We start from the raw sequence: 19499 nt of genomic DNA on the forward strand, positions 1-19499 counted from the left end.
AGGTTGGGAGGCATGCAAGGTGGGGGCGGGACAGGCGGTCGCGCAACCACCCTCTCCAGCTGGGCAGAGCTCCATGCACTGACCTAGGGTGTATCCCTAACATGCTGAGCTGGGGGGGCGGGAGGTATCATCACGTATCACGTATCTCGAAATAGAGGAACACCCCCACAACATGAATAAACGTGATGATACCTCCCGCCTACCAGACATCTGGAAACCAGCCCTAGTCAACAAACGAGACCCAGCCACAAAAACCGACACAGGACCCAGAACAACACAGGATGCCACCACCAATCACCTTCACCAAACATCAATTCCATCAACCAATCAAGATGTGACAACATAGGATCTTCCGGTTGGCGTTGTCTGTGGGAACTGTTTCGTTTGTAGCAGCTCCGGACCCGTGGCTGCGTTAAGCTGTCTAAACAGCATCCATCAGCTGTTTGACAGATTGATTACCTCTCCTTCGGGCGTAGAGGGAGAGGTGAGAAGCTGGGTTTGGGAAGTGCTCCATTCAACCTCTCCCAGGAGATAAATCTGGGGTGTGGAAGGTGTGAGCTGCCCTATAACCCAGTGAATTCTCCGCGCCAGGGATTTTTTCTGCCTTTTTGCAGAACGAAGGCATATGTCCACCCTCAGCTAAATGATTGATTTATACCTCATTCCAACACGGGCAGACAAATTCACATAACACCCAGAGACCGGATCTAATATACATGACAATCCCCAAACACACCCCCACCCACCAAAAAATTCCCTGCCCCTAAACCACCCAAGCGTCCACACAACAGACCAAGTAGTGCTGTTCGACAGCTCACTGATGGTAGCCCTTTTGTTCATTGTTGAGTGCAATTACAGCTCTGGGATAAAAGCTATTCGGAAGACGTGTGATCCGAGTTTTAATTATTCTGTATCTTCTGCCAGAAGGCAACAGTCTAAAAAGATTGTAAGCAGGATGGGAGGAGTCTCTGAGAATGTTATGCAAATTCCTCAAACAGCGAGATGCAAAGATGTCATCCAGGGCTGATAACTGGAGCTCGGTGATATTCTGGGCAGTTGTAAGGATTCTCCGTAGACCCTTTTTGTCCACTGCAGAGCTGCTCCCATACTATGCAAGAATGCCGTATGTCAAGACGCTCTCAGTGGTGCTGCGATAGAACAGAAGTAGATGCTGAGATAGATATATCTTCCCGAGCATTCTCATATATTCAGATAGTATTGCAAATTGCTTTCATTATGGATATGAAGGCAATTTGCAATAGTTATCTAGCAAATGAACGCTTCCCATATGGACATTTTTTAATTCCATTATGTTAGGGTTTGACTGTTTGATTTGATTTCACTTTGATGTAAAGGTAATGATGCTTTTAATGAACACTTTGTATTAGAGAGCAAGGACATTTGTTTTTGACATTAGCACCATGTACAACTCCACTTATAATAATATCTTGTGATTTTCAAAGGTCTATTCAATTGCAGTTGAATATTGGCATTGAACAGACCAGGGTAGTACACAGAGATGGAAGAGTGATCACACTGTCCCATCAAGAGCAAGAATTGCAAGATTTTCTTCTTTCTCAGGTAAAAAAACTCAGTATTTTGTTTCCCATTCTGGTTTGCATGGACCTTTTGTTTTTAGTAGAACTGACTTACTAAGGCAGCAAAGTCCTCATTCCATTATTATTGTCAAAGAGATTAATTAAAATGCCAAGGATTAGAGAGGTGAACTAAACTACCAAGAGCTATTTATATTGGTTCACCGACAAATGCGCACTCGACAAAAGCGCGCCGACGAAACCGCGGGGAGAAAACCACAAGTTCGAAAACGCACCAACGAATGAGTGCAGAAGCGCGCTGACAACAGCGCGCCGACAGAAGCGCGCTCTAAACCTAACCCTGAACCTAACCCTAAACCTAACCCTTACCTTAACCCTAATCGCGCTTTTGTCGATGCGCCTTTGTGGGCGCGCTGTCGACATCGCGCTTTTGTCGGCGCGCTGTTGTCGGGCACGCATTTGTCGGGTCGCGATTTATATTAGCATAGCTCACAAAATCAGTGATTGGTACTTTGAGAGAATGCAGCAGAACCTTAAAAAAAATTAAAAAGCTAAAACACACTTTTTTTTCTTTTTTTAAAAAAAATCCAGATGTCACAACATCAGATTCTCGCGGTGCAACAGCTGGCAAAAGTTATGGGCTGGCATGTGCTCAGTTTCAGTAACCATGTGGGGCTGGGCCCAGTAGAAAGCATTGGCAACGCATCTGCCATAACAGTAGCATCACCTAATGGAGACTACGCTGTTTCAGGTATTGTATTAACATGTTTTCCTGAAAATACGACCTACCCTGAAAGTAAGTTCTAGCTTGATTTTTACACATGCGCCAGAGGTGGCATTCAGGAGGTTCTGACCAGTTCTGGAGAACCGGTAGCGGAAATTTTGAGTAGGTCAGAGAACCAGTAAATACCACCTCTGACTGGCCCCCGCCCCATCTATTCTCAGCCTCCCAAATCCAGCTGATCAGGAAGGAATGGGGATTTTGCAGAATCCTTCCCCTGGAGTGGGGAGGGAATGGAGATTTTGCAGAATCCTTCCCCTGGAGTGGGGAGGGAATGGAGATTTTGCAGAATCCTTCCCCTGGAGCGGGGAGGGAATGGGGATTTTGCAGTATCCTTCCCCTGGAGCGGGGAGGGAATGGAGATTTTGCAGTATCCTTCCCCTGGAGTGGGGAGGGAATGGAGATTTTACAGTATCCTTCCCCTAGAGTGGGGAGGGAATGGAGATTTTACAGTATCCTTCCCCTGGAGTGGGGAAGGAATGGAGATTTTACAGTATCCTTCCCCTGGAGTGGGGAGGGAATGGAGATTTTACAGTATCCTTCCCCTGGAGTGGGGAAGGAATGGAGATTTTACAGTATCCTTCCCCTGGAGTGGGGAAGGAATGGAGATTTTACAGTATCCTTCCCCTGGAGTGGGAAGGGAATGGAGATTTTACAGTATCCTTCCCCTGGAGTGGGGAGGGAATGGAGATTTTGCAGTATCCTTCCCCTGGAGTGGGGAGGGAATGGAGATTTTACAGTATCCTTCCCCTAGAGTGGGGAGGGAATGGAGATTTTACAGTATCCTTCCCCTGGAGTGGGGAAGGAATGGAGATTTTACAGTATCCTTCCCCTGGAGTGGGAAGGGAATGGAGATTTTACAGTATCCTTCCCCTGGAGTGGGGAGGGAATGGAGATTTTACAGTATCCTTCCCCCGGAGTGGGGAAGGAATGGGGATTTTGCAGAATTCTTCCCCTGGAGTGGGGAGGGAATGGGGATTTTGCAGTAACCTTCCCCTGCCATGCCCATCAAGCCATGCCTACAGAACCGGTAGTAAAAAAGTTTGAATCCCACTGCTGATGTGCGCCCAATATAAACCCTACCCCCCTCCCAAAAAAATAAGCCATAATTAAGACTCCGCCTACTCCAGGATGTACTGGTAATAATTACGCTAGGGTCGGCATGAGGGGGGTTTGAGCTGCCCTACTACATAACTTCGGACAGTTGCAGCCAGGCCTTCCGCTCCCCGACACCTGCTTTGCTGGCCCATTTCTTTTGCAGCCGGCAAGGCTTTCCTGAAGGCTCTGTAGCCGATAACAGAACTCCGGATTGATCTGGAGCTCTGTTATCGGCTGCAGAGGCCTTCAAGAAAGCCTTGCTGGCTGCAGAAGAAGGACTTCCTGAAGGCTTCTGACAACCAAAAGCAGGCCGGGGCCAATGTGCACAAGTGAGGTGTGTCAGTGGATGACATGCCCCCCCCCCCCCCCAAAGACCTGGTGCCTTTTTTTGGTGGCCAAAATAGATAGATAGATAGATAGATAGATAGATAGATAGATAGATAGATAGATAGATAGATAGATAGATGATAGATAGATAGATAGATAGATAGATAGATAGATAGATAGATAGATAGAGATAGATAGAGATAGATAGATAGAGATATATAGATAGATATAGATAGATATAGATAGATATAGATATAGATATAGATATAGATATATACTTAAAGTCACAACCCCTGGTATGCCCAAGTGTGGGAGGAAGGTCACACTTCCACTCTCTGTCATTAGGCTCGTCACAAGAGTCCATCCAGACAGAAACCCAATATTTTTACTGTTGCCTTTGTTATATTTGTGTTTTTATTTGTGCTGATAAATAAATAAAGGAAGACTAGTATAGATCTATTTCAAGCTATTTAGCTCTCATCAGCTAGCCATATCCTTACTGGGATTCGAACCTGTGCTCTATTGCCTCCCAGGCAGGGAGTTAACCATTTGAGCTACAGAGAACAACTCCTTTTATCAGCCAGCCAGGGTGGGAGGTATATACTTAAAGTCACAACCCCTGGTATGCCCAAGTGGGTAGCTAGCTGATGAGAGCTAAATAGCTTGAAATAGATCTATACTAGTCTTCCTTTATTTATTTATCAGCACAAATAAAAACACAAATATAACAAAGGCAACAGTAAAAATATTGGGTTTCTGTCTGGATGGACTCTTGTGACGAGCCGATTGACAGATGATGGAAGCAGTTAGCTTCCTCCCATAATTGGGGCTTACCAGGGGTTGTGACTTTAAGTATATACCTCTCACCCTGGCTGGCTGATAAAAGGAGTCGTTCTCTGTAGCTCAAATGGTTAACTCCCTGCCTGGGAGGCAATAGAGCACAGGTTCGAATCCCAGTAAGGATATGGCTAGCTGATGAGAGCTAAATAGCTTGAAATAGATCTATACTAGTCTTCCTTTATTTATTTATCAGCACAAATAAAAACACACACACACACACACACACACACACACACACACACACACACACACACATATATATATATATATATATATATATATATATATATATATATATATAAGACGGGGCCTTATTTTTGGGGAAACACGGGTAGTAATTAAACTCATGGAGAATTCTACTTCTTCCTGTGCATCACTTAAATAGAATGGAATGTTACTTCCTAAAATAATAAACGCACTACTGTATATCCTGTAATTGTAAGGCTTGTTAGAAAAGCTTTTCGGCACAGTAGTCTTAATTCTTATTTACGGATTAATTTTAGTTACTGGGCAAGCGGTGAATCCCTGCTGTTGTTAAGGGAATCACGTGGCCGTTAAGTGAATCCATCTTTTCCCCCATCTTTGACTTTGCTTGTTGGAAGCTGGCTGGGAAGGTCACAAATGGCACTCAGAAGACCCCAGGATGCTGCAACCTTCATCAATACATGCCAGTTGCCAAGCCCCTGAATTTTGATCACACGGCATAGGTTCAACATGGGAGCGTTGAAAGTATGGGGACCAGTCATCAATTACTTTCTTCAGTGCCATTGTAATTTTGAACAGTGGCTAAACAACTGGTTGTAAGTTGACGACTGCCTCTACTACAGGGCAGGATAGCGTTATTTCCTATAGCAAAATTCTTCCCAAAGCTGTGATAGCAAACCTATGGCACGCTTCTGGGTTTCTGGTGCACATGCGCGCGTGATGATCAGCTATCCTTTGCATGCGCAGCAGTGCTGAAAACCGGCGTGCACATGTGCGCTGGCCAGCTGATTGTCGGGCGCGCTTGTGCGTGCCAGAACCCGGAATTTTGGCTTTTCCGGAGCGCGATCTCTTCGCACGTGTGGCAGTGCCAAAAACCGACCTGTACATGTGCGCTAAACAGCTGATTGTCAGTTTAGCTTCTCCGGAGTGCGTGACAGTGCCGAAAAGATTCACTATCACTGTTCGAGAGGAACCCAGAACAGTTTGTAAAAGAACAATGAAGACAAAAAACAGCAAAGCAAACAGCTCTCCAAAATTAAAACTTTAAACAGCTGTGTGGTGCAGTGGTTAGAATGCAGTATTGCAGGCTGACTCTGCCAACCGCTAGCAGTTCGATTCTGACTGGCTCAAGGTTGAAACTCCGTCTTCCATTTTTTCTGAAGTCAGTAAGGTTGTTGGGAGCAATAGGCTGATTTAGAGACTGTTGTAAAGCACTATGAAGTGGTGTATAAGTCTTAAGTATTATTGCTAAAAGCAATGACGACGTGCTTTCTTCCCCTTCTCGTGCAGTACGGAACGGTCCAGAAAGTGGCAGTAAAATCATGGTGCAATTCCCACGGTGCCAGTGCAAAGATCTTCCTAAAAGTGACGTGTTGCAAGACAACAAATGGAATTACCTGCGTGGCCCCTTCAAGGAAGTCCAGTGGAACAAAATGGAAGGACGTAATTTTGTATACAAAATGGAGCTTCTCATGGCCGCTCTGACTCCTTGTTCCTAGGTCAGGGGTTGGCCACCTTAAACAGAGTCACAAAGATCCCAACTGGAAGCCCCCTTTCAATTCTGGAGCTGACCGGAAGTCCAGTTCCCCCACCATAGAGTCTCCTCCTAGCTGGTGTCCTTTTTCCTCTTCCTGTCCTAACCGAAAGCCCTATAAATTGGGGGTCCAACCGGCAACAGGGAGCTGCAGCAGAGCGATGAAAGAGCCGCATGCGGCTCCAGAGCTGCAGGTTGCTGACCCCTGTCCTAGGTTAGGGAACAACAATCCAAGGAGGTGATTTTTGAGACCAGCGTGTAAGCAAAGTCAGTGAGAACAGCACATACATTCCTGGAAGCAATCTGTTTTTGATAACTCCATGGATTTCTCTTCAGTAATATTTCATTGCATCTTTTATCGCCTGTGCTCTACATAGTCTGACCAGCAAGTTCGGAATATTCACTTCAACTGTGACAGTTTTTGAAATAATTAGTCACGTTACCAAAGTTCAAATTTCATTAAATACTTTATTGGAAACTTTGTACAAAGGAGAGCAGGTTTACATTTATGTTTTGCCTTTAAATGCTATTTAAATTGTTTGGTTATACATCTTTTGAACAAATGGATTAATGACCTATTCACAAGTGGAATCCAGAATTCTATTTCGGTCAAAATAGTATTTTGCTATAGCGATTCTTGGTTTGGCTCACTCAAGAGCATAAACAATGACGTTAACTGAAAAATCACCTGCAAGCTTGGGTAAGATTTTGTTTTTATTTTTACACTTAAAAATGAGTGTGAAAAGTTTACAAACTTGTTCAACCCATCCAGGACTAATAATTGCTAGTAAAATAAAAATTGATAATATCCGCTTGGCCACAACTTGGTAACAGGAAACAATGAGGGGAAAATACAAAAATAAATGGAATGTTTTAATATTGCCTTCATCAAATACTGGAAAGTTAACAATACCACAAATTTCCATATAATTGGATTGGATTTTTGGGGGGGATTTTGTTAAATAAATCCATTAGTAGCTCTTTGATAGTGATGGTAGTGGGTAAACCATGATCATGTATTTTTAAATATAATTTAATAAAGAATTTCAGTTTTTCTAAAAGCAGTGTGGTCTACTGGGCGAGGTAGTGGCCTACATGTGGCACTCTCTCGCTTCACAATCAGGAGACTGTGTGTTGGATCCTAGGTAGCAGCAGATATTTCTCTCTCTGGGGGCAATGAGTTATTGTCTGCTGCTAACTCCATAGGCATCAGGAAGGGCATCTGGCCAGTAAACGCTTGAGTTTTGTTCAGTCATCCTGATTCAAGGGGATTACAGGGTCATTTTATAAAAAGCTGTGGGCTTCTACCACCTGTATGGATTCAAAGCTTTTGTGCAGAATGGAATAGAAGAATAGAATGGAATAGAATAGAATAATAGAGTTGGGAGGGACCTTGGAGGTCTTCTAGTCCAACCCCCTGCTTAAGCAGGAAATCCTGTACGAGTGATGGCAAACCTTTTTCTTACAGCGTGCCAAAATTGCGCATGCAGTTTTGTTCCCGAACTTCTGGTTGGCCCGTTGGCACTGTTTTTCGACTTCCCCAGCCTCCAGAGCCTTTCCTGAAGCCTGGGGAGGGCGAAAACGGCCTCCCCCGGGCCTCCAGAAGGGTGAAAATCAGCTGGCCGGCACACACATGCACGCCAGAGCTGATGGCTGGTGTACCAGCAAATATGTCTCCGCGTGCCACCTGTTGCACACGTGCCATAGGTTCGCCATCACTGCCCTATACCGTTTCAGACAAATGGCTATCCAACATCATCTTAAAGACTTCCAGTTTTGGGGCATTCACAACTTCTGGAGGCAAGTTGTTCCACTGATTAATTGTTCTCACTGTCAGGAAATTTCTCTGTAGTTCTAGGTTTAGTTTAGTTTAGTTTATTGATCTTATATGCCGCCCACTCCCGAAGGACTCCGGGCCGCTTACAATAAACAAGGGAAGGGGATAAATAAACAAGACACCACCTTAAAATACGCAACATCCACAGTTACCGTGGGGTTGGATATTTCACAAGCCCCCCGGCCTGCTGGAGCAGCCAGGACTTGGTGGCTTTGCAGAAGGCCGGGAGGGTAGTAAGGGTCCGGATCTCCACGGGGAGGTCGTTCCAAAGGGCCGGAGCTGCAACAGAGAAGGCTCTCCCCGGGGAGTCGCCAGCCAACATTGGCTGGCAGATGGAATCCGGAGGAGACCTAACCTGTGAGATCTAATTGGTCTATGGGAGGTAATCGGCAGGAGGCGGTCTCTCAGGTACCCAGGTCCGATGCCATGTAGGGCTTTATAGGTGATGAGGTTACTTCTCTCTTTGATTAGTTTCCACCCATTGCTGCTTGTTCTATTCTCAGATGCTTTGGAGAATAGCTTGACTCCCTCTTCTTTGTGGCAACCCCTGAGATATTGGAAGACTGCTATCATGTCTCTCCTAGTCCTTCTTTTCATTAAACTAGACATACCCAGTTCCTGCAACCATTCTTCATGTGTTTTAGCCTCTAGTCCCCTAATCATCTTTGTTGCTCTTCTCTGCACTCTTTCTAGAGTCTCCACATCTTTTCTACATCGTGGCGACCAAAACTGAATGCCGTATTCCAAGTGTGGCCTCACCAAGGCCTTATAAAGTGGCATTAACCCTTCACGTGATCTTGATTCTATCCCTCTGTTTATGCAGCCTCGAATTATGTTGGCTTTTTGGCAGCTGCAGCATACTGCTAAGTCATATTCTGTAGCTTTTGTAGCTCTGCTCCTGGCAGAGCTATTAATTGTAAATTAATTTTACAATTGAATTAATTGTAGCCTTTTGATATTCTCAGAGAAAATTAGATGTCTTATGAATATGTGGGCAAAACTGTAGGAAATGCAGATCTTTTTAAAATGAGTCCATTAAATTAAGATACGGGAAGGACAGCATTTCTCAAACCTTCTGTATGTGACCTTCAGGGGCCTTTGCCGTTAATGCTTCAGAAAACAGCGTTTGACAGATGCATAGCAACAATATTTTTCATGCTTTGCTTCTTGAAGTAGAAACCTGATTTGCATCAATTCTACAGCTTTGCACAGCTTAACACCCCATTGTTTGAAGCTCGGTTTCTTCAGTTTCGCTTACTGCAAACGAAAGGAGAATCATGTTGATTAAGACTGGATCAGATGACAAGGAAGCAGTCAGAAATAAAGAACCACTGTAGTTGGACAGATTGTACACTAATCTCTCGAGTGTCGTGGAAAAGCATGTCAATTTTTAGTTAGTACACTAAGTAAAAATTAGTGAACTAGAGTTGACAGGACTGGCTTTACTCTGGGTTGTGCTACACACAGACACACACACACATACATTTTAAAAACTATCCTCCAAAGCTTAAAAAAAAAAAAAGTGAAGGGGAAACCAGCGCGACAAAATCCAGCAAGAAGGCTTGGGATTTCCCTTCCTCACAGTCCATTAAGTTGCAGTGTTAAACAGGCATTACCTCGGAGTTGCTGCCTCTCCATTTGCAGAAAGTGCACGTATTTATTGCACAGCCACATCAAGCAGATCAGAACAGCAGACGCAGCGGCGAGGAAGGCAAAGAAGACGACCACAAAATGCAGGTCTTCATAGAGAATTTCTAAGGGAGGGAAGCACATCATGCGGTGAGGTTTGACCACACAAATGCATCGGCTTCACTTAAGCAGCTGGGAAGAAGTCCAGGCTTCCATCATCCTTTTTTTGGTTTTTTTGCTTTGTGTCCCAAATCTTTCCTCTTGCAGAGACACAAACACAAACATACACGTTCCAATTTACCCTCTAACACACACACACACACACACACACACACACACACACACACACACAGTTTCCCCAAAAATAAGACCTATCATGAAAATAAGCCCTAGCATGTTGTTACGCTAGAGAATTGCTTGCAGTCTGGTACTCAGACAAATCAGCCATCAACAGGCAGACAGAGATAAACAACATCTACATACCATCCAAAAGAAACCCAAAGGTGCTTTTTAAAGAGTCAACTGGTCTTTTCTCTATTCCTTTCTTCTGATTTTTTTTTTCTTTTGAAGACATTTTGCTTTTCATCCAAGAAGCTGCTTCTGCTCTGACAGGATCCTGTCAGAGCAGAAGAAGATTTTTGGATTAGAAGCGAAACGTCTTCAAAAAAAGAAAAAAGAAGGGATTAAAAAAAATAAGACCCTGTCTTATTTTCGAGGAAGCATGGTATATTTCGCACTTAGCAACATAAACTTTGGGCTCAATTGTGGTGGTAAGTCAGAGGTGGGTTCCTACCAGTTCGCACCTATTCGGTAGAACCGGTTCGTCAGATCTACCGAACCGGTTAGAAGAGGTTCCACCAGTGGACCCGGAAAGCAGGCCACATCTACAGAAGAGGTTCCAAAATTTTTTGAACCCCACCACTGGTCCTTGGATATGATTACTCTACACTATCATGCTCATATTTATAAAACTCAGTGCCTCTGTGAAAGGTAAGGATGACTACTGCGTTTGTGGTGCAATCAGAACATTGCGTGTGTTGAAGTTGTTTTAACGCAAACCAAAGATGCCTTTTAAAAAACAAGTTTACATCATATCCTTATGCATGCCAGTGCTGTGTGTGAGGTAATTTAAGGTGGTTCTGACAAGTGTCGTCGACGTCTTCATATCCGGTCATATGGGCGGCAAGCCACTCCCAACCGGTCACATGGGTGGCAAGCCACTCCCACAAAGGAGGCCACACCCACAGAGTAGGTTCCAACAATTTTTGAAACCCACCACTGTGGTAAGTTGAGTGTATTTCCATCTAGCTTTTAGACTCACTAGCTGTCACATTGAGAACTTGCTTTCAGTAGATGGACCTTGAAGTTCTATTAGAAAAGGAAAGCTCATAACTCTGGGCCCACATCTGCAAAATGGGCCCACATCTGCTAAAACTGGACATCAGACATATTAGAGAAAAGATGAGGTCCTGTCATTCCATACCATAAACATTCAACAGGATGGTCCCATATAGGATGATTCCCAATTCGTCTCTCACCGTGACTAAGTAATAACCGGAGTCTTTAAAATCCACCTTCAGGAGTTGCAGGGAGCCATTGTCATAAATATGTACTCTGTCTTTGTAACCGCTGGATATATTGGCATAAACGCCAGACTTCCATTCGGCAATTTTGGTTGTGCCGCTTGCTGATGTGTGCTTCCACTCAATCACTGGGCTTGTCTCACCAGTATAGGCCACTGACAGCAAAACGTTCTCGGCCACCGAACTGTTGAGGTTTGGCTGTGAGACGAATAAGGATATTTCTCCTCCCTGAGCTGAAAAAAAAATAATCAAACAGAGGCATCACTGTTGAAACAATCTTTACCAAGGGTCGCCGTCAGTTGGATGATCTACTACCACCACCTCCCCTCCTAGGTGTCCCCACGCAGCCCGTTTTGGATGCAGGTAAGTGACTCGAATTTGATACCCCTAATTTATATAGCTGCTCACAACCTCACAAATTTGTTGCCAAACATGGGAATGAAAGCAAACAAAGCAAAAATAATGAATAGACGTGACAACAATGGTACCGGGGGATAATCATTCAACCAATCAACCGCAATCAAGTCAAAGAAAAACTTCTTTCATGCCCATGTCACCTCCAACAACCACAAGTTTTCCAATTAAATTTCCTTTGAAAAAGAGCAGTAAAAGCACACATACACCTTATATACACTCACTCACTCACTCACTCACTCTACCTACCTACCTACCCACCCACCCACCCACCCACCTATCATCTATAATCTATCATCTATATCTATATCATCGATTATCAATCTACCTACCTACCTCTATCATATCTATCTATCAATCTATCGATCTATCTACCCACCCACCTATCTATCATTGATTATCAATCTACCTACCTACCTCACTATCTATCACATCTATCTTTCTATCTATCTATCATCTATCTATCTATCTATCTATCTATCTATCTATCTATCTATATCTATCTATCTATCTATCATCTATCTATCATCTATCTATCTATCTATCATCTATCTATCTATCTATCTATCTACCTACCTACCTACCTACCTACCTACCTACTTACCTACCCACCCACCTATCATCTATAATCTATCATCTATATCTATATCATCGATTATCACTCTACCTACCTACCTCAGTATCTATCACATCTATCTATCTATCTATCTATCATCTATCTATCTATCTATCTATCTATCTATCTATCTATCTACCTACCTACCTACCTACCTACCTACCTACCTACCTACTTACCTACCCACCCACCTATCATCTATATCTATATCATTGATTATCGATCTATCTACCTACCTACCTCTCTATCATATCTATCTTTCTATCAATCTATCGATCTATCTACCCACCCACCTACCTACCTATCTATCATTGATTATCACTCTACCTACCTACCTCACTATCTATCACATCTATCTTTCTATCTATCTATCATCTATCTATCTATCTATCTATCATCTATCTATCATCTATCTATCTATCATCTATCTATCTATCTATCTATCTATCTATCTATCTATCTATCTACCTACCTACCTACCTACCTACCTACCTACCTACCTACCTACCTATCATTTATAATCTATCATCTATATCTATATCATTGATTATCGATCTATCTACCTACCTACCTCTCTATCATATCTATCTTTCTATCAATCTATCGATCTATCTACCCACCCACCTACCTATCATTATCAATCTACCTACCTACCTCACTATCTATCACATCTATCTTTCTATCTATCTATCTATCTATCTATCTATCTATCTATCTATCTATCTATCATCTATCTATCTACCTACCTACCTACCTACCTACCTGCCTACCCACCCATCCACCCACCCACCTATCATCTATAATCTATATCTATATCTATATCATTGATTATCGATCTACCTACCTACCTCTCTATCATATATATTTCTATCAATCTATTGATCTATCTACCCACCTACCTATCTATCATTGATTATCAATCTACCTACCTACCTCACTATCTATCACATCTATCATCTATCTATCTATCTATCTATCTATCTATCTATCTATCTATCTATCTATCTATCATCTATCTATCTATCTATCATCTATCATCTATCTAATCTATATCTATCTCTATCACCTATCTATCTATCTATCTATCTATCTATCTATCTATCTATCTATCTATCTATCATCTAGCTAGCTACATATCTTTCTATCTCTGTCACATACATTCTATGTGTATACACATACATACACCTTGTATACACCCACACATTCTTACTGTAATAGGACCTTATTGGTTAACCAATAAGTTAAAAATTATTGTACGCCTTTTAAAAAGGAAAGGCGTGCAATGTTTGATCAAAGAGAACAGTGCCAATGTAAACTGGCAGTTAAGGAAACCACCCCAACAAGCTTAATCAGTTGTTCTTTGGAATCCAGCTAGACACGGCAATACCCAACTAAGCAGAGTTGGCCCTGGTTAGTAACTGAGTGTGGGAGCCTAAGAAAGATCAGGGCTGGAGCCTTAACTGGGAAGTTGAAAACCCCGTTCTGGGAGGAAGTCAATGTTAAAGCACTTCCATGCAGGCAATCCTCAACTTATGACCGCAGTTAGGAGCAGAATTTCCATTGCTAAGGAAAGCAGTGGTTCAGTGAGCTGTGCTCAATCTTTTCCACCCTGGTTGTTAAGCCAATCGCTGCAGTTGCTAAGTGAAGCATGCAGTTGGTAAGTGAGTGAATCTGGTTTCCCCTTTGCTTTTGCAGCTGGCAAAGTCACAAATGGTTATCGCATCTCACATGCGCACAAACACACATAGTAAATACATACCAATTGGCAAGTGCCAAAATTTTGATCATGTGAGCATGAAGATGCTGCAAGGATCATAAGGAGGGGGACCGGTTTCAAATAATTATTTTCAGTGCTGTTGTAACTTCAGATGGTCATTATACATAAATGTAAATTGAGGAGCGCCTGTTTTACGGCTAGGAAAATTACAGGGACATGTTCTTAAGTTGAGCTCAATGTCCTGTATAAAAGTTATGGGAACGGAATGGCGTTTTAGACATCTGTTGGTCAAACCATGGGCTGGCCCAGTCAAATCTTAGAATTATGACCTGGTTGCAAAAGGCATCAATTATCACATAAAGAAGGAAATTGTAATCTCTTTATTCTGTGTAGAGATCGTTCTCTCATAACCCAGGTCTTAAGGGAGGAGCCTAGTACAGGTAGGCCTCAACTTACAACAGTTCATTCAATGACCGTGTGAAGTTACAAGAGCAGTAAGCCCTTATACGTAAAATCAGAAAGGTTGGCAGTTTGGCAGTTTGAATCCCTAGTGTTGCGTAGCGGAGGGAGCTCCCGTTACTTGCCCCAGCTTCTGCCAACCTAGCAGTACGAAAGCATGTAAAAATGCAAGTAGAAAAATAGGGACCACTTTTGGTGGGAAGGCTAGTCAACCTTGAGCCAGTCAGGATCGAACTGCTAGCAGCCGGCAGTCAGCAAAAGTAAACTGCAGTACTGCACTCTAACCACTGTGCCACCATGGCTCTCGTGAATGGTGGATTCAAAACCATTGTTTGGTCTGCACTTCAAATCAAGGCTGGTTTTGGATAGGCAACGATATGTGGGTGGGTGGGTGTGTCTGTGTGTGTATACACCAGGGGTGGGTTTCAGGCGGTTCGCAGCGGTCCCCGCAAACCGGTTGGTCGGCGAACCCAGAAGTAAGTAACTTCCGGGAACGCCGAAAGGTCCACTCGCCCGCCCACGTTTCTTACCCGGTTTTGACGAGTTCTGCGCTTCCACGCATGCGCAGGATGCATACAGCGCCTGCGCGATCCTCCAGGAGCAGCTAGAGCATCGCACAGACGCTAGTATGCATGCGTGCACTGCGTGCGTGCACAAGGACGCCACCGGCCCCGTTCCAACCGAACCGGTTGGAACGGGGCGAGAAACCCACCCCTGGTATACACATATATTGAAGTCAATCTTGACTTCTTAAGAAGTTCATGGAGTTTTCTTAGCAACATCCCTGGATGTCGTTTGCCATTCTTCCTAAGAACTGAGCAAATAACTTCTCAAAAATCAGCTACGTAGTTTGTTTTTATGCCTGCTTGTCACAAGAAACAGTTTTATCTACAGTCCTCGACTTACATCTGTTAGTTTAGGAACAATTTGCAGTTACAAGGGCACTGAGAAAAATGAATTAGGAGCAGTCCTCACCCTTACAACTGTTCCAGCACCCCTATATCACATGAGCAAAATTTGGGTGCTTGGCAACTGGCATGTATTTATGATAGTTGCAACATCCCAGTGTTGTGGGATCACTATTTACAACCTTCCCAGACAGCTTTGGACAAGCAAAGTCTACGGGAGAAACTGGATTCACTTGTCAACTGTGTAATTCCCTTAACAACTGCAGTGATTCATTTAACAACTGTGGCAAAAAAAAATGTCATGAAATCAGGTGCAACTCACTTAACACTGCCTTGTTAAGCAATGGGAATTCCGTTTCCAATTGTGATTGTAAGTCAAGAATTATCTAAAAGTCTGTAGAGATTCTCAGTCATCCAGGTCATGGTTGTCCCAAAGATGCTTTTTCAGGAGGCAACTGAACTTTCTTGGTTTTTTTTTCTTTTGAAGACGTTTCGCTTCTCATCCTAGAAGCTTCTTCAGCTCTGACTGGATGTGGGGAATGGAAGGATTTATATTCCTTGCAAACAGCTGGTCATTTACATCCTTTTAGAGGGTCGTTGAAGCACTTAGAGGTTTATCTGTGTCCTCAGGGTCACCTAAGTCAGTGTTTTTCAACCTTTTTTGTGCAAAGGCACACTTTTTTCATGAAAAAAATCACGAGGCACACCACCATTAGAAAATGTTAAAAAATTTTAACTCTGTGCCTATATTGACTATATATAAAGTGTTTTTCCCACGGCACACCTTACACTATGTCACGGCACACTAGTGTGCCGCGGCACAGTGGTTGAAAAACACTGACCTAAGTGATGCTCTTGGTTCCTGTAACCTGCCATTATTTTCCCTCTGGAAATCCGTTCCACACCATTCAAAGGGTGTTTATCCCAAATTATATAGACCAAAATAGACCAAATAAAATAGACCAAAATAGATCAAATAAAAGAGGTGGAGTTGCACTATATATAAGAAATAATTACCTCTCTACAGAAATAGAGACAACAATGATGAGAACTATCTTGAATGCATTTGGGTCAATATTAAAGGTTGGGAGGGAGGGGGTGACATTGCCATAGGTATATATTACAAGCTACCCAACAAAGCAGAGGAAGTAGATGAACCTTTTGCTAGTCAGCTAACTAAGGTGTGTAGGAAGCACACCACAATAGTAGTGGGGGATTTTAACTACCCTGACATCAACTGGGAAACAAACTCTGCACCAAGTTGAAGATCCAACAGGTTCCTAACAAACCTAGCAGACAATTTTGTTTCCCAAAAAGTAGAGAAGGGAACAAGGGGATCAGCCATATTGGACTTAATCCTGACCAACAGAGAGGAAATGATAGAAGGTGTTGAAGCCACAGGAACCCTGGGAGCAAGTGACCATGCAATATTGGAATTCAACATTATGCAAACACAAGTAGTAGAACAAAGTGAAACTAGAGTCTTGGACTTTAAGAGAGCTAATTTCAATAAACTTAGAGCTTGGGAAAAATTCCATGGATGAGAATCTTCAAACGGAAAACAACTCAAGAAGCTTGGGAAATTTTGAAAAATGAGATTACAAAAGTCCAGTCTAGCACAATACCAATGAAGAAGAAAAATAACAGCTTCCAAAAGAAACCAGCATGGCTACATAAAGAACTCTCTGACAAATTGAAAGACAAAAAAGATAAGTATAAAAAGTGGAAAAGGGGGGGGGGGGGACATAACTAAGGCAGAATATCAGCAAATAGCTCCAGCATTTAAAGATGAAGTGAGGAAAGCTAAGTCTCACAATGAAGAAAGGCTTGCCACAAAAGTAAAAAATAACCAAAAAAAGCTTCTTCCAACATGTTAAAAACAAGAAAAAAGTTAAGGAAACAATTGGTCCATTGCTAGGAGAAAGTGGCAAGAAGGTGACAAGCAACAGAGAGAAAGCAGAACTATTTAACTCCTGTTTTGCATCTGTCTTTACACAAAGGGATAAAGCAGTCCAACCTATCAAAAACAGCACCACAAAAATCAGATTAGGAACACAAGTTGAAATAGAGAAGAAAATGGTAAGTGAGCACCTGTCTACCTTAGACGAGTTCAAATCACCAGGACCGGATGGATTATACCCCAGGGTTCTGAAAGAACTGGCAGATAATTCTATCCTATTCCTATTCCTATTCTATTCCTATTTCTAATTCTATTCCTATTCCCTATTCTATTCCCATTCCCAATTCTATTCCTATTCCTATTCTATTCCTATTCCCTATTCTATTCCAATTCCCATTGCTATTCCTCTTCCTCTTTCCTCTTCTCATTCCCATTCCCAATTCTATTCCTATTCCATTCCTAATTCTATCTTATTCCTATTCTATTCCTATTCCCTATTCTATTCCCATTCCCAATTCTATTCCTATTCTATTCCTAATTCTATCCTATTCCTATTCTACTCCTATTCCTATTCCCTATTCTATTCCCATTCCCATTCCCAATTCTATTCCTATTCTACTCCTATTCCTATTCCCTATTCTATTCCCATTCCCATTCCCAATTCTATTCCTATTCCTATTCCTATTCTATTCCTATTCCTATTCCCTATTCTATTCCCATTCCCAATGCTATTCCTCTTCCTATTTCCTCTTCCTCTTCCCATTCTCATTTCCATTCCCAATTCTATTCCTATTCCTATTCTATTCCTATTCCTATTCCCTATTCTATTCCAATTCCCATTGCTATTCCTCTTCCTCTTTCCTCTTCTCATTCCCATTCCCAATTCTATTCCTATTCCATTCCTAATTCTATCCTATTCCTATTCTATTCCTATTCCCTATTCTATTCCCATTCCCAATTCTATTCCTATTCTATTCCTAATTCTATCCTATTCCTATTCTACTCCTATTCCTATTCCCTATTCTATTCCCATTCCCAATGCTATTCCTATTCCTATTCTATTCCTATTCCCTATTCTATTCCCATTCCCATTCCCAATGCTATTCCTATTCCTATTCTATTCCTATTCCCTATTCTATTCCCATTCCCAATGCTATTCCTCTTCCTATTTCCTCTTCCTCTTCCCATTCTCATTTCCATTCCCAATTCTATTCCTATTCTATTCCTAATTCTATACTATTCCCATTCCAAATGCTATTCCTCTTCCCTCTTCCTCTTCCCATTCCCAATTCTATTCCCATTCCCCGGGAAGTGGGGGGGGAAAGCAAAACGACCCCTAACTCCTTCTCTCCCCCACCCTTACACACAACCCCCCCCCCCCATATGGTTGCCAATGTCTTTGCTCCGACCCGGGTTTTTGAGGACACGTCAGGCAGAAATTCCTAGGATTTCAGCAACAGGCGCGCCCCTTTCCCCTCGCTGCCTGCCCTGAGCCGGGAAAACGACACCTGTTCAGCGTCCAGAAAGGGTGGAGGGAGAAGCGAGGCGACGGAGGGAAAATAGGCTACGAAGGAGTTTTTCCCCCCAGTCCCAACCCCGGACCTGGAAGGGGAGGCGCGCCAGGCACTCACTTTGCAGAGCCCACTGGGCGGCCAGGCACAAAGTCACCCAAGCCGGTCGGACTCCCGGTCGGCGGCAGCTCTGCGGGCGGTCGAGAGGCCTCATCAGAAAGCGGGGAAACGCCGCCGGGGTTCATTCAGACGACCCTCTGGGCCGACCTGGCCGGAGACGAGGTCGGGAGGGATGCGGGGTTACATGCGTCGGCGGCATGGAGATGGCAGAAGCCCGTCGGCGGCGCGACGAGCGTCCGTGGCCCCGGCTTTTCCCTCAGCAAGAGGCAGAGCCGGGAGAGGAAGGCCGGCCTCCGCCTTCGGCTCCCGCCCTGCCAGCCCGGCGGCTCTTGCTTTGCGCTGCGGCTGGCCCAGGGCCAGCGATCTGCCACGCTCGGCGCTCGCCCTGCCCAGCCGTCAGCCGCCCGGCCTGTTGTTGTTGGGCAGGCTGGTTAGAAGATGGATTCACTCAGTCGGGCGGAGCGC

General features: G+C 43.5%; 2 protein-coding genes across 3 annotated transcripts in view; one reads left to right on the plus strand and one right to left on the minus strand.

The window, feature by feature from the left end:
• MED17 (mediator complex subunit 17) overlaps positions 1-7401 on the plus strand; it is a 20297-nt gene extending 12896 nt beyond the window's left edge. For both annotated transcript variants that reach the window (XM_087721100.1, XM_087721099.1), the window contains 3 exons: positions 1464-1581; positions 2148-2307; positions 6097-7401. In XM_087721100.1, the coding sequence (XP_087577226.1) occupies positions 1464-1581; positions 2148-2307; positions 6097-6305 (487 nt within the window). In that variant the 3' untranslated portion in view covers positions 6306-7401. The remainder of the gene's footprint in view (positions 1-1463; positions 1582-2147; positions 2308-6096) is intronic.
• VSTM5 (V-set and transmembrane domain containing 5) lies at positions 6789-19363 on the minus strand. Its single transcript, XM_087721101.1, has 4 exons — positions 19035-19363; positions 11290-11622; positions 9794-9931; positions 6789-9434 (listed from the first exon to the last, which is right to left on the minus strand). Exons 1-4 carry the CDS (start codon positions 19126-19128, stop codon positions 9391-9393), a joined length of 609 nt encoding a protein of 202 aa, XP_087577227.1. The 5' UTR covers positions 19129-19363; the 3' UTR covers positions 6789-9390.
• Positions 19364-19499: the final 136 nt, after the last annotated feature.

This window comes from Thamnophis sirtalis, unplaced genomic scaffold (genome assembly GCF_051295495.1).
Source record: "Thamnophis sirtalis isolate CommonGarterSnake01/CBP01778 unplaced genomic scaffold, rThaSir2_p1.2 scaffold_8, whole genome shotgun sequence".
NCBI lineage: Eukaryota > Metazoa > Chordata > Lepidosauria > Squamata > Natricidae > Thamnophis > Thamnophis sirtalis.

Bases quoted from the DNA above. Each gene is read 5' to 3' on its own strand.
- VSTM5 (XM_087721101.1), bottom strand. From the start codon at position 19,128: ATGAGGCCTCTCGACCGCCCGCAGAGCTGCCGCCGACCGGGAGTCCGA. The intron at 11,623-19,034 runs GTGAGTGCCTGG...TTTTTTTTTCAG, and splicing joins CGCCCAGTGGGCTCTGCAAA to CTCAGGGAGGAGAAATATCC. The intron at 9,435-9,793 runs GTAATGCCTGTT...TTTCGTTTGCAG, and splicing joins GGAGAGGCAGCAACTCCGAG to TAAGCGAAACTGAAGAAACC.